Consider the following 14,302-nt stretch of genomic DNA (forward strand, 5'->3'; position numbering starts at 1 on the left):
CGCCAAATCCATGTGGAATCTGGAACAAGTTCCCAGAGGAACCCCAGGTTTGAGCGACTTTCCTTTTCCAAAGTTGTCAGAGAGGAAGGCTGTGAGTGAGGCCTTCCGTCTGGAGGCAGCGTGTGTAAGGTTAGGATCACAAGCCAGGGAGGCAGACTGCCCAGGTTCAAAGCCCAGCTGAAGCACTTAACCGGCCATGAATGTGAACATGACTCAGACACTGAACCTGGCACACAGTCAGGCCTTTAGGAAAGCGAGCCAGCGGTACCACTGCCCACAACAACTCATAGCCACCCTGGACCGTATGTTCCTTTGGAAGTCCCTCTATATCATAAGAGCAGGATGAGAATGTGGGCCGCGGCCAGGAGAGGGGGTGATGCGCAGTGCTGAGCAGAGTTCTTCAGGTACAGGCGTCCCCGTGAAATGGCAACTGGCCCCTCCGCTCTTCCGACCTGGCTGCCAACAGGCCACTCCTGCTCGCTTTCACAGTTCAACAAAGTCCCACACAACATGCAAGCAGATTTGCAGCTGGGGGTTTGGAACCCATGCAGGACTGTAAGAAAATCAGCCCCCTCCTCTCCACTGTGTCCATTGCTCTCACACACATTCATGCATTCAGCAAAAATACACAGAGCTAGGGTTCAGCGCGGAGGAAAGTTGAGTTTATGGCACAGCGGGCTTACAATACCTATTTTCACATTCAAGATCTCTGACGGTGCCTTTTCAGAGACTGTTTCCTTGTGAAATGTTTATTGGATCCCTAAAACCCTGGGCAGTAAGTGTCACTCCCATTTTACAGATTAAAAACTGAGACTCCACGTCTCGGATTCCAAGACTCTCCACTCAGGATCCATCTAGCGCTCTCATTCTTGCAGACATCCTGTTTCCAGGCCCAGTTTGCTGGGAGGTCCCGAGGAACGTGAACATGATTTCTTAAGCATGTGTTCCCTGATGCAGAATTCCAGCCCAGCGAAATGATGTGAATGGCCCTTGAGGTTCGTCCTTTATAGTCGTTTAACCAGACATGGTTCTTGTTAGAGCTGAGAGCAAAAGATAGCCCTGGGAGTATGGGCGTGGTGACTTATTGCTCAGCGATCCTGTCCCGCATTCAAGGCTGAGCGTAATGTGGCCCAGCCAGAGAGACGCACGGGGCTGCAAAATCACTTTTTCCTTTGCTTGACTGCACTACCACAAGCAAACACATGGTATGTGGGGCTTGATGTTCCATACGAGGGAACACGGCCTAGACCATGGTTGTGCTGAAGTGCAGGCCAATAGCTCATGCAGACACATGTAGGTACATGCACGCATATGTACACGCACACACACTTCCATGCAGACCTACACACACTTGCTTGCCCTTGCACTCCCTCTATCTGCAGGGCTCTCTGCGAGTTTGGAAATCAATTCACTTTCCTACAATTCCCTGAGTGCCATTACAATAGGCTCTATTGGATTCCAGAAGGCATCTAAGTTTGGGTTTTAGGTGATCGCTTCTGTCCAAAAAGAGAGACCTACAGGGGCACATGGTCACAGTGGCAAGACACAGAGGGAAGCCGTCTGGCCTGGAGTCAGGTCTAAATGTCAGTACCTCTGCTGTGCCACCGACCAAGCCCGTGGCCTTTGACAGTCACTTCGCCCGTTGGGGCCTCAGTTTCCATAGCTGCTCAGGAAGGGGGTAGCCTGAAAGAGGAAGGTTGGCCTTAGACGACCTGAAGCACCCTTTCAGCTAGAACCCTGTGTGATTCCAATACTAACATGAGGAGGCAGTTGGGCACATTGCATATGATGCACCTTGGCGGGTGGGGGTGGCCGTCAACTTCCTGAGGAAAAGTGGCATGGAAGATAATTTTTGCTCAGCATCCTCCCTAACAGGCTTTGTCTGCTCCCTTTCCTTTGGAATCACAAGGTCAGGCCATTTTTGTTAGCAATTTAAACAGATAAAATCCCTTTCAAGTCTGCTGAGAGTTGGGTAACAGAATTTGTACTTTGCTTCCCATATGGCAGAGGGTGGAGGGCTACTCTTCTGAGGCCCAAGTGTTCTTGTTCCATCTCCCTCTTACCCACCATTACATTTGATTGATAGTATTAAACAGAAGGAAAATTTATTTTACTGGAGTGGGGAAATGCATTAGGTTAAGTAATAAGTATATAAAATACATAGTTAGAGGTTTTGTAAAGGAAAAGATGTAATTTTGTGGTTATGCATGTTTGGGACTGTTTTCTGTGTTATGTTTTGTTGGTAGAAACAGAATGTATTGGATCAGCAGAACAGCAGCATCGACGTGCTAGCGGGACAGTGTCCTCTATTCAGCGACGCCTTTTACAGACACGGGTGTGATAAAAAAGAGATAGTAGTTGGCACTCTTGAGGCTGTGGAAGGGGATGCTTCGGGAATGTTCGCAAGGGGAAGTGCTGGGATCGTAGCTGCAGTGCGCCATGGGCGCAGGACCTCCCAGGGTGTGATGGATGCCTGCTGTGTCTCTCACTGGCGCGGTCACCCTCGCAGCCAACAGGCCAGGTGTTTGCGAATCCACAGGGCCTGATGGAATCCTACCTCTTAGCATCAGCCCACGAGAGGCAACCTGGCCCTCTGGTATGGTGGCAGCACTCACCTGGAGGACCCCCCCCCAGCTCCAAGTGGGGGACTGCTCCCCCTGCCTCAGCCACCGCTGGAGGGGGCGAAACCTCCCAGGGAGCACAAGGCTACATCTCTTCCACTCCTTGTAATCAAATTCACAACCAATTATGCAGTACATGGTGTGATGAGCATGTCTTTCTGAGTTTGAGGTTATCCATATGACTTGCTGCATCCTGAAAATGAAATCACAGTTGTTTAAGCGTGTGCTGAATCATATTGAAAAAATTAAAACTTCATGAAATTCTAATTGTCCTGGAGAATCTGGAATTTGGAGTTCTAGCCACTATACTTGGTAATCTAAGAGGTTAAGGAGTGAGCAGTGGCCTTGTTAGCTGTCCTCAGATGAAGCGAAAGTAGTTCTAGCACTGGGGTGCCCGGGGGGCTCAGTGGGTGGAGCATCTGCCTTCGGTTCAGGTCATGATCCCAGGGTCCTGGGGTCGAGCCCTGTGTCCAGCTCCCTGCTCCACAGGGAATCTGCTTCCCCCCCTCCCTCTTCCTGCCACTCCCCCTGCTTGTGCATGCTTGCTCGCTCTCTCTTTCTCTCTCTCTCAAATAAATATATTTTTTAAAAGTAGTTTCAGCACTAAGAAATAAGTTATGAACCCCAGTAATGATGGAAAGAGGCAGGATGGTTTCAGGACCAGCTCATGAGAGCAAGGATCCACCCCCACCGACCCTCTGTTATCAGCACTGTTTCAACCCACTTGGTGAACTGGAAATTAATTTTATACTAATTTATTCTCAGCTCATGCTTTAATGAGCTTATATTTCTGAGTATTTAATTTGAAAATACGTCTGATAAATAATCTATTAAAAAATAAATTGAGACTGAAAATAAATGAGTTTGAAATTTCAGAGGTCAGCAATTAAGATTATTGTCGCTATTTGGTTTTTAATTGTTTAACCAATACTCGGCTGCCAGTGCAACATCTCGTATTTCTCTAAAATGAGACAAAATCTGGAGTGTATGATGGGTAACAGACAAAATCCGTGATTCTGGTCACCCTGGGTGGCCTAAACCCATCAGCCACTGCTCTTTCGCTTTCTGAGCCTTCTCTGCCCTGATGTGCTTGCTGGGCACCCAGGACTGAAATTCCCCCGCTGGGATCCCTCGGGCACCCTGGGGACATTATGATCCAGTTACATGGCCCCCTCATGGTTAGAAAATTGTTACCACGCCTCCCTCAAGTACGCAGGTCCACTTATATAAGGGAGGGTGGGGGCGTGGAGCCTTTCAAAAGTAATTTCACGTGGACACTAAAAAGGCAAGCTGGCAGCCAGGTCTGGGTGGATACCTGATGTGGCCGGTGGGCAGGTGTTCCCCTACCACTGTCCTCCCTGAGCCATATACTCACTGGACAGGTCTGCCTCACCATGGCTGCTCCTGCCCTAGAATCTTCCAGCCAAGTAGAACTAACTGCCTCCCATCTCTGCACATGCTTTCCCTCTGTGAGCAGTTGTCTCTCCTGCCTTGGCCCCTGGACGCCTAGCCACCCCACCCCACCCCTCAACATTGTCTGGGAGCCAAAAGAAGAGCCACAAAACTCTCATTGTTTGCAGTCAGCATAATCAAGAGCAGAAAAAAAAAAATCCAAGATGGGCTAAGTTTATACAAACTATAAACTAAGCTGATAAGATGGTCTTATAGGAGATAAGTTAAGAAAAACACCCAGTCTTCCTTTACATTAAAAATAGATGTAGAAGATATAATAGAAAAAAGATCCTATTTATGATATCAACAAAACCTACCCAATACCTAGGAATAACCTTAATGAAAACTTCATGACAGCAATATGAAAAAAATCCAAGACTAGATGGAAGGCCATAAAAACGTACCATGTATGTGAATAGGAAAATGGATCTTGGTGGATTTATTACAATGGATTATTAACCACATTATTAATAGATAAATAACTTCAGTGGATTATTACAGAGCTTAAAATTTGATCCTGAAATTCATCGGGAAGAGAAAATAGGCAATAATATCCTAGAAATAGTCAAAGCAAAGAATAGAACCAAAGAAAACCTGCCCTTAACACAGTTGCCAAGACAGCCCTTTAACAAATGGCTCTGGATCACCTGGATCTACACATGCAGAAGCATGAAACTGGACTCCTACTTCAAGCCATATATAAAAATTAATTCAAGGTAGACCAAGGATGTGAATAGAAGAGCTAAACTTGTAGGGTTCCTTTTTTTTTTTTTTTTTTTTACTTGTAGGGTTCCTAAAAGAACACATAGGTGGAAATCTTCAGCACCTTGAGATAACCAAGCACCAAACACATAAGCAACCGAAGGGAAAAAGATCTCATCAAAATGATCGACTTTTGTGCTTCAAAAGAGATGCTCGAGAAAATGAGAGGACAACACACAAAGTGGGGGGAAATATTTGCAAATCATGTATCATAATATATTCCCAAGGGAACCAAAAAATGTGCATCCACACGGGAAGTTGTAGGATGTCCGTGGCAGCACTGTTCGCAACTGCCAAAAAGTGGAAACCACCCAAGTACCCATCAACTGATGAATGGATAAACAAAATGTGGCATTTCCAGAGCATGCAATATTATTCTGCAATAGACAGGAGTGACCCATGCTGCAGCCTAAATGAGCCTTGTAAACATTATGCCGAGTGAAAGAAGCCAGACACAAAGGGCCACATATTGTATGAATCCACTTACACGAAATGAATGAATAAGCAAATCCATAGAGACAGGAAGTAGATTAGTGGTTGCCAGCGGCTGAGGCAGGAGGGGCAGGTCCAGGGAAGTGAGTGCTAATGGGGATGAGGTTTCTCTTCAGGGTGATGAAAAGGTTTTGGAATTAGACAGTGGTGACAGCTGTACAACGTTGTGAACGTGTTAACCAAATGCTTTTAAAAGGTGAATCCTGTAGTCGTTGAATTTAACCTTAATCAAAACAGAGAACTTATACTACCTGACATCAAAATGTATGATGGGACAGTAGGAACGAAAATGGTGCCGTGGTCTTGGAATGGACACACGGAGGTTTGTCTCAATGGGGACAGCTCATGGGGTACGAAAGCAGAGACATGCACATGGTGTGGGCATCCCATATATGATACGGAGCACCTCCAATCACCACAAAAGGGAAAATGGTAGCAGAGAACAACTGGGTCTTAGTGTGTGAGGGACAGTTAGATTGTGACCTCACACTCCTTGAATAAATCCCAAGGAGAGTAAAGGGCTAAGTACAAGACTATGGAAATAGAAGAAAAGAAAAAGGACATATGTGTGACCTTGGGGAAGGCCCCCTCTAAGCAGTACATAAAATTCATAAGGAGAAAGATGGAAAATGTCTCTTTATAAGAACTGGAAACTATACAACAAAAGATAGAAGGAAGTTCAAAAATCGTTTCTCACGTAGTAGGCAAAGTATTAAAATCCTGAATTTTTGGAGAAAATCCGGAATCAGTAAGAAAAGTCAAAATAACAAGAGTCCAGATCTCCCATCTCCCTCCTTGAGTTAGTTGCCTTTCAGATGGTCCCAGAAGTCTGTTCTCTACTCAGTGACAGGTGACCTTGACCCCTTTTTGGAGGTGTTATTGGAGACCACTGGCCTCTTCATCCCAGCCAGTCCTCTTTCTTAGCAAAGTCAAGGTGGTCTTAGAATTTTCTTTTTCTTGGGCGGGAGAGCTGGACACCAAGCTCTGCCCTGGGGAAAGTGGGTTACTGCCACCACGAGTGGAGGAGCCACGTGCTGCAGCAGACACAGCAGGGACAGGCCGAAGCCCAACGTCCACTTGTCCTGCTCCTTCCACACCGCTGCCCTGCCAGACCACGCCACTGGCATGCAGAGGCCACAAGTGAGGCGAGCGGAGTGTGCTTAGCTTTTCCTGTGGGTCAGCCACTTAGTGGGGGCTGCCACGTTAGCTCCTGCCACGTGGATTCTGGACAGATCTCTGTCTCGGTAAGGAAGTGGCCAGGCTGTGGCTTCTTGTCACAAGCAGCAACGTTATTCAAGAAGTGGGATCCTACCCAAAGACAACCTACAGAATGGGAGAAGATATTTGCAAATGACATATCAGATAAAGGGCTAGTTTCCAAGATCTATAAAGAACTTCTTAAACTCAACACCAAAGAAACAAACAATCCAATCATGAAATGGGCAAAAGACATGAAGAGAAATCTCACAGAGGAAGACATAGACATGGCCAACATGCATATGAGAAAATGCTCTGCATCACTTGCCATCAGGGAAATACAAATCAAAACTACAATGAGATACCACCTCACACCAGTGAGAATGGGGAAAATTAACAAGGCAGGAAACAACAAATGTTGGAGAGGATGCGGAGACAAGGGAACCCTCTTACACTGTTGGTGGGAATGTGAACTGGTGCAGCCACTCTGGAAAACTGTGTGGAGGTTCCTCAAACAGTTAAAAATATACCTGCCCTACGACCCAGCAATTGCACTGTTGGGGATTTACCCCAAAGATACAAATGCAATGAAACGCCAGGGCACCTGCACCCCGATGTTTCTAGCAGCAGTGGCCACGATAGCCAAACTGTGGAAGGAGCCTCGGTGTCCAACGAAAGATGAATGGATAGAGAAGATGTGGTTTATGTATACAATGGAATATTACTCAGCTATTAGAAATGACAAATACCCACCATTTGCTTCAACGTGGATGGAACTGGAGGGTATTATGCTGAGTGAAGTAAGTCAGTCGGAGAAGGACAAACATTATATGTTCTCATTCATTTGGGGAATATAAATAATAGTGAAAGGGAAAATAAGGGAAGGGAGAAGAAATGTGTGGGAAATATCAGAAAGGGAGACAGAACGTAAAGACTGCTAACTCTGGGAAACGAACTAGGGGTGGTAGAAGGGGAGGAGGGTGGGGGTGGGAGTGAATGGGTGACGGGCACTGGGTGTTATTCTGTATGTTAGTAAATTGAACACCAATAAAAAAAAAAAAAAAAGAAGTGGGATCCTGCAGGCGTGTCACACGGGGGCTTCTGTCCCAGACCTAGAAGACCGTCCTAGTTTTATTTCCTGCCGACAGGGACTGTCGGCTCTCGACTGGGCAATTCAGGGAGGCCCCCTCCAGCTCCCATCTCACCTGCTTTTCTGTTTCCAAAAGCCAGAGATTTAGGCCTCATTTTATGACATTTCTCAGCGCACGTAAATAGGCCGTAGAGGTCCTCATCTCAGTACAAGAGACAGTTTCCAGGAGGGTAGGAGGGGATGTCAGTCAATGTGATTTGTCCTGCCACTGGGTTTTGTGGAACACTCGGCATCGGAGCTTCCCTGAAGGGCATCAGAGACAAGAGTGGGATTGGGACACAACTTAAAACCCCATTGATCATCTCGAAGTAAATCAGGCCTTCCTGCCAGAGATCCTGGCCGGGGTCACGCCGGGCTTAGCATTAAATATTAAGACCGCTGGTTCAATATTTTATGCCAAAAGGGAATCCCGGGGCTGAAAGCAAGTTAGGGGGTGGGAGGAGCTGGTTTATCATGAGCGAGCGAGAAGCTACCCTGACTGAACCGAGTTTCTCCTCTTCCTAGGGTCACTGCTACTACCACGGACACGTGCAAGGGTATTCTGGTTCCACCGCCAGCCTCAGCACTTGTTCTGGCCTCAGGTAAGTGGTGCTGATGGTGCTGGCCCTGGGCTGGCGCACACGGCCTCCTCCTTCCTCTCCCATGTGCTCTCAAGGATCAAGAGTAGATGATGGGGCCTGAGCCTCCGCCCAGTGAGATGGAGAAGCCCCACCTGGAGCACAGCGTGCCCAGGATCTTAGTTTCTCTGCCACCACAACTCTTTCTAGAAGGTTCTCAGGCCTGGTCAGTTGAGAGCTGCTGAACTGGCTGAGTTTCTACATCCAAGGATTTTATGACTATGTTTTCTTTATGTGGCTCTGTGCTTAATTCCCGGTGGTAAAAGGTAGGACCTCAGGTGCTAGTGTTCAGGCTGCCAGCTTGGTTGACGTGCAGGGGCCTCCCCCTATTAAGAGACAAAGCCCAGCAACCAGCTGAACAGAGGTCAGTGTGAGCTGAAGCCAGGCGTGGGTTGTAGGGCCTTTTGCTATGAGGTTGCGGCACGTGTCAGGATACAGCTCCCTTCTGTGGCTGGAAGAGCCAACCCTCATGGCTCGTCCTACCAGATCACACTCATTCACCACCGGTTGGCTCTCGTGTGTTTTCCAGACAAACCAGTTTGTCTAACAAACTTCCAGCTGCCTCAGCCTTTCTACTGGATTCATTCATTGGGTTTGTGAACCAACAGCTTGTATCCCCCCAAGTCCTGCTTGGTTTGGGTCCTGGGTCCTGAGACGGGGAGAGAGGGCCGAAGGCCTGGGAGGGCTGCCCTCTGGGTCAGCAGGAACGCCACGTCTCTGGGAGTCCCTCATGGGATGCTGTACACACACGACATGTGGCACCACACATGGACACGAATGCCACACACACACACACACACACACACACACACACACATCAGTCAACCTCTGCAAATGTGAGGGAAGTGCTGGCTGCCCTGGCCCTCATCGGGGTGTTAACAGCTGTGGATGCAGACGGAAGCCCCACTGAACGTAAACGGGAAACGGGAACTCGAAATGTTGCCCCATAGTAATCCTGACACACAGCCAGCATTCAACAAATAATGCATCGATTAGGAGAGAGTCCCTGTGGCCCGCACCTAGTGACAGCCCCAGCGTTTGTGAGTGACTGTCCCATGTAGCATGGCATGCGGAGCCCAGAGAAGCCCCCTGCCCCAGCTTTGGGATGCTCACACCCGGGGACAGGCTGGCAGGTGCACAGGAGCAGCCAGGAGCCCATCCCTGCATGAGGCCGGCGCCCCTGTCTGCCTCTTCGTGGTCACCATGTGTCAGGTGCACTGAGCCGAGCGGCCCCTTGGTCCTGACCCTCCCGGAGCCGGGCCTTCCACTGCACCCTCCAGCTCCCATCCTGATCCCCCTCCCCGCCCCCAGGTGCCCCCCATTCACATGAAACACGCGTCCTTCCAAGCTGCTGCGCATCCTGCATGACCCGGGTCACCTGCACAAGTTACAATGCCAAGGGAGGGCATCCCGTCCCACTCCGCAGTTTGCTGTTGTCTGAGGCACGGCTCTGACATCCGTCCTCCTTGGCTCGTGTGCGGTTGGTTCCTTCCTTTGACAAATATGCTCGGCTTGGCCGCATTGTAGCTCTCCGCAGCCTCCATGCCCTGCGTTTGGGTGGTTTCCAGCTTTTCTCAAGTTCAGACCTCCCTGCGCTGCCCGGGGACCTGGGGCGGCCCCGCCTCTGTGCACAGGACCCGGGTGGGGGGGGAGCAGGTGCCACGGGGGCAGAGGGGCCTTCCCTTTACCAGCGCCTGTCCTGCCACCTTGTTCTTCGAGCGTCTGTCCTAATCTCCATGCTGGCCGGCAGAGGTGAGACTGCTGTCCCCTCACCTCCTCCCCAATCCCTGACATACCTGGTTTATTTTCAGGGTTTCCCACCGGAATCCAACAATATGTACAAAAATCTAACCCCCCCTTCCCCACTCTGCCCTCGTCCCACGCTTGCCAAGTCCTGGGCACGCGTGTGTTTGCCTATTTTAATAGAAACAGCGTCACATCATACGCTTCACCGTAAAGCTTTGCTGTGTCCCCTGATCCTTCTGTCTCTGCACGTCAGGAGACAGAGACTTAAATCTCTTTGGTTCACCCCACGGAGGGTGCGCACACGTTTCTGCGCGCTGTTGCCTTTAGGAAGCGCTGTTGATATTCCATTTATGTGACGCTGTGGAACTTTGAGGCGTCCGCTGATCTGCTGTGCGAACAGTTACCTCGTTGCTGTTCCTTCAGCAAACGGCCCTTGAGCACATCCTGGGCGCCGCTGGGCGCCGGCACTGAAGAGGGCAGGGGTGAGCCGTGCGGCATCTGCAGGAGGCGCCTTCCTGGCGCAGGGAACATCATGTGCAAAGCCCCTGAAGCAGGACAATGCCCGGGCTTGGCCGAGCAGCAAGGTGGCTGGCGGGGCTCGGCGGAGCAGGGAAAGCAGGAGGGGGGGCTGTGGTCAGGGGAGAAGGAGGGGCCTTGGCCTCTCCCCTCTTTACGACGGGGGTCACGGGAACTTTATGCTGAAGTCTGGCCTCACGTTGACACGGGGCACTCCGGCTACCGGGCTGAAAACACGCTGTAGGGCGTACGTGCAGAGAAGCAGAGCTCAGCTAGACGCCCTCCCAGTGACCCTGGCGAGGGATGGGAGCCCAGGTAGACGTGGCACCTGCAGACCTGCGGGAGACCAGAAACTTCTTCAAGGGTTTAGTGAGGCCAGTGCCTCTCACATCTGCATAAGCTTCTGACCATTGCCTTCGCCACCAAAAGACTCACTCCCCCAAGGTACTGGGGACTTGGTCCCCAAGGAAGGACCAAGCTCCTCCTCCTGAGTGAGTGATGACTGAGGAAGCCGTGGCAAAGTCACTCACGGGGTAGGCCCTCCCAGACACATGCAGGCCCGACAGGCACGGTGGGCGCTTGGAGGAGGAAGCAGAGGAGGAGGAGGAGGAGAGCGTTTGCAAGTGATGATGTGCAGAGAGAGGACACCTGCCCCCTTCGAGGCACTGAGGTCCACGAGGGAGGGACTTTGAACAATGAAGTGTCTTCTTGAAAGGCTGTCAGGGATGCGGTGTCACAGGGTCGGCCAGGTTTCAGCAGGGCGCAGAGGGGAGAGATGTTCAGGAGAGGGTCAGGGGGAGGGTAGTGTGAGGACGGACCGCGAGTCCCGAGAGCACAGTCGGGAGGTGAGCGGGACGATGGGAAGAGTGAGAATGGGGTCAGTTAGAGGATTAAAGAGCTGTGTGGGGACAGGGTCCCGTCTTGATGGGAAAAGCAGACTCGGGCTCCTGGGGGAGACAGAGGTGAACAGAGATGAAGGACAGCGTGGGGTCAGAGCTCAGGGCATCTGGGATGAGGGGAGTGACCAGTTCAAGACGGATGATCTGGGGCCGACGGCGGGTGTTTCTGCCCCGACGCACAGCAGCCCGAGCAGTGAGCCAGCTGCGTGACAGTGGGCAAGTCACTCGACCTCCCTGAGCCCCGGTGTCCCTGTGTTAAAATAGAATGAAGTCTCCGGCTAAAGTGGTGGTTTTGAAGATGAGTGCAGTGACCTGTAGGAAAGCCAGTTCTGTGCCCGACTTCGAGCGAGCAGCCAATGGAAAAACCATCAGACTCTTGAGACTGTCTTGCGTTCTTTGATTCTGGGACTGGACCGGCCAGTCGGGAGGCGTGTTCATGCGGTACTTCTGGGCTAATCCTGGGCAGAGCTGTCCTTCTCCTAAGGGAAACACGGTGGATGCACACAAGACCACAGTGGCAAAGATCACACATGGAAATCGTAGCCCGCCTACCCTGTGTGGTATCCAACATGCTTGAAAGAAAAGTCTCTAATACACACAGAAGAGGAAAATCCACACTTCGCTGTCATGCTTCCCTGGAGCCTGAAAGATGGACCTGTTTGTTCAAAGGCCATTTATTGAAGGCTAAATATTTCTAGCCTTCAAGTTAACATAAAGGTCAATGTGTGCAAAGAACAGAAAAGCTAATTTGAATTGGCAAAAAAGAACCAAACAGAACTTGGAGGTAGATTCATGCTTCTTAAAAGGCCAGGGTGGCTTCAGGCATGGCTGGATCCAGGGTCTAACTAATGCTATCAGAGTCTATTCTCTCTTCACTCTAGTCTCTGCTTTCTTCTCGGCTGGTTTTATTTTCACAAATGGCTTATTTTTGGGCTGACAGAGGGACTGCAGCCAGCCCCAGGCTTACGTTCTAAGGGGGCAAGTAGAAAAATGAGGTGCCCCTCTTTCAAGTTCAGCAGAGTTCCCCAGAACATAACTGATTGGCCCCAACTGGGTCATAGGCCCATTCCTGAAACACAGTGGCCAGTGGTGAGTATGATGCTTTGGCTTCACTCACTGGGCCAGGCTAGGGGTGAACCACATCCAACCCCAAGGTTGGGAGGTTGGGAAGGTGCGTACACCAAGGAAAACCAGTGAGCTTTTGCCAGGAAAAGGACAAATGAGGGCCAGGCCAGTAAGAAACAAACAGGCCTCCTCCAACCGTAGCTTCCACACATCTATGAAGTAGTTTTAGTCCGTCAGAACTGACAACAGGCATTAATAGAGGCATCAGGATTGGCCTGGTAATTCTCAGGTGATTTTCATAGGTGTATCAAACTCCTGATGGGTAAAGAGAAAAAGGGGTACCTCCAAGGTATCCCTGAAAGCTCCCTTTTTTAATAAATCGTTGACCAACCAGTGACATTAATTAATTAGTTTTAAAAAATGAAGAGGAAGGGGGCACCTGGGTGGCTCAGTCTATTAAGCGTCTGACTCCTGGTTTTAGCTGAGGTCATGATCTTGGGGTTGTGGGATCGAGCCCTGCATTGGGTTCCAAGCTCAGCATGGGGTCGGCTTGAGATTCTCTCTCCCTCTGCCGCTCCTGCTCATGCTCGCTCTCTCTCTCTTCCCCCTCTCTCTAAAATGAAAAAAATAAGTCTCTAAAAAATAAATTTTAAAAATTAAAAACAAAGAGGAACAATTGGATGGACTATTCCCAGAGTAACATTCAAATAGGATAAATCTGCCTTCCGTGCTCAGCCACACCCCGCGGTCACAACCCCCACCCTTCTTCCCAGGGCTGCCCGCCAAAGGCGCAGGTAACTGGGCTCCCACACGGAGAGGTCAACCGCTGTGCCCAGACGGAGCAGCCTCTGCTTCTCAGCCTTCACCCCTCATCTCCCACACCTGGACGGTGTTCCCTCCGGGGTACTTGGCACAGACCCTAATCTGGCAAAGAGGAGGACTATGAAATTCCCTGTGGCTGGGGTTTCAGGAGAGTGGGTGCTGCGCCGTCTGGTGTTGACCACCAGAGAACGTGGACCTCCTAACTCCTCGTGCCGTTGCTGCCGAAGCAGCAGACGGTGCATCAACAGAGACATTCTGGAGTTACGGAGTCAACCTTGTGATCTCCCAAGTAGAGACCCAGCCCAGAGAGAAGAAGCTCTGCTGGATCCACCACCGGAAGAAGAATCGATTGAGACTTGAGATAAAGGGGGAAGGCAGCCAGCGTGGCACCAGCCTGGTAGATCTAGAGAAAGAATAATAGGCATTAAAAATGATGTTCACCCTGGTGTGACCCCAAAACACATTCAGATCAAGGAATGTAGGGGGAAAACTCCAATGTCCTAGGGGACACATTAATTAGAGCTCAGCAGATTACGGCGCTGCAGAGAAAAAGCAGAGAGGGAATGTCCTCGCTGCCTCAGGAAGGCCGGATCAAAGACGGGCAGGAAGAAAAAACTCGGTGCTGGAAGAGAGAAGAGAGGAGGGAAGCAAACAAGTCCGCCTTCTTCATTTGAAGTTTGGGGTGCGGTGGGCGGAGGACAGGGGGTAGATAAGGAGCGAGGAGCTAGGAAGATCCCAGCAGAAAGCAGGATTAGAGAGGGAACAGCTCTCTAGTAGGGAGGATGGGGCGCAACATGGAAAATAGGTCATAAAAATGAGCGCAGCCCTGCAGCCTGTTCCCACAGGGAAGGATCCAAGCCAAAGGCAAAGTTACTTTTCGGCTCTAGTATGTCTCCCCAAAATGCCCAGTCCTCGTTAGCGCGGTTCCGGCGCAGAGATGCACGATTCTCCTTTGACATCCTG

General features: G+C 50.2%; 1 protein-coding gene across 1 annotated transcript in view; it reads left to right on the forward strand.

Annotated features, from left to right (window-relative positions):
- Window positions 1–14,302, forward strand: part of ADAM12 (ADAM metallopeptidase domain 12) — a 331,885-nt gene that overhangs the window by 212,409 nt on the left and 105,174 nt on the right. The window contains exon 5 of the mRNA XM_077877237.1: window positions 8,179–8,255. Coding sequence (XP_077733363.1) covers window positions 8,179–8,255 — 77 coding nt within the window. The remainder of the gene's footprint in view (window positions 1–8,178; window positions 8,256–14,302) is intronic.

This window comes from Canis aureus, chromosome 29 (genome assembly GCF_053574225.1).
Source record: "Canis aureus isolate CA01 chromosome 29, VMU_Caureus_v.1.0, whole genome shotgun sequence".
In the NCBI taxonomy this organism is placed as follows: domain Eukaryota; kingdom Metazoa; phylum Chordata; class Mammalia; order Carnivora; family Canidae; genus Canis; species Canis aureus.